Below are 708 nucleotides of genomic sequence, written 5' to 3' on the forward strand. Positions count from 1 at the left end.
TGGTATCAGGACCCCGATCTGCGGTGCATGCTGGGAACTGTAGTCCTCGTCGTTCGCGCTATACTGGGCGAGAGCGGGGTGGCGTGGAGAAAAGAACTACAAGTCCCAGGGAGCTGGGCGCTCTGGCTTTGGGAGCGGTAGTGCTGCGGAGTCGGGGATCGGCGCTTGTCCGCGGACCGCCATGGATCTCTTCGGGGATCTGCGGCGCATGAACAAGCGGCAGGTAGCGGCGGGCCGAGGCGGGGGGTGGGAGGCGGCTGTCCCCTAGCTGACGGTATCTCGGGGCGTTGGAGTGCCGCCGGGTCCCGGAGCAGCTGGTGCGTGAGCGCTGCTGGCGTATGGCTGCGGCCGGAACGGCGCTGCGGCTCGCTGCTGTGGGCCGGAGATCTGCCTCGTGCGTAATATGACGCCGTAACTTGTGAAAATATTCTCTCGTCTCGTGCAGCTGTATTACCAGGTCCTAAATTTTGCGATGATCGTCTCCTCTGCCCTTATGATATGGAAAGGGCTCATCGTCATCACTGGCAGCGAGAGCCCCATCGTTGTGGTGCTCAGGTGAGTGACGGTGCCGCCCTGCTGAAGGCCTCGGTCTCCTTCCTTGCTCCACAGGCAGCTGCACAGGTCTCAGTTGCACCCACACGGAGCAGAGCTCCATCCGTGCTTAGAATCACAGAATCACAGAATCACAGAATTGTAGGGGTTGGAAGG

The 708-nt window shown here is 61.3% G+C and overlaps 1 protein-coding gene across 1 annotated transcript in view; it reads left to right on the top strand.

Moving 5' to 3' along the window:
• The first annotated feature begins 105 nt into the window (after window positions 1–105).
• SEC11C (SEC11 homolog C, signal peptidase complex subunit) overlaps window positions 106–708 on the top strand; it is a 5,159-nt gene continuing 4,556 nt past the window's right edge. The window contains exons 1-2 of the mRNA XM_010725136.2: window positions 106–223; window positions 446–555. Of these exons, the coding sequence (XP_010723438.1) occupies window positions 182–223; window positions 446–555 (152 nt within the window). The 5' untranslated portion in view covers window positions 106–181. The remainder of the gene's footprint in view (window positions 224–445; window positions 556–708) is intronic.

This window comes from Meleagris gallopavo, chromosome Z, assembly GCF_000146605.3.
Source record: "Meleagris gallopavo isolate NT-WF06-2002-E0010 breed Aviagen turkey brand Nicholas breeding stock chromosome Z, Turkey_5.1, whole genome shotgun sequence".
NCBI classification, from domain to species: Eukaryota; Metazoa; Chordata; class Aves; order Galliformes; family Phasianidae; genus Meleagris; species Meleagris gallopavo.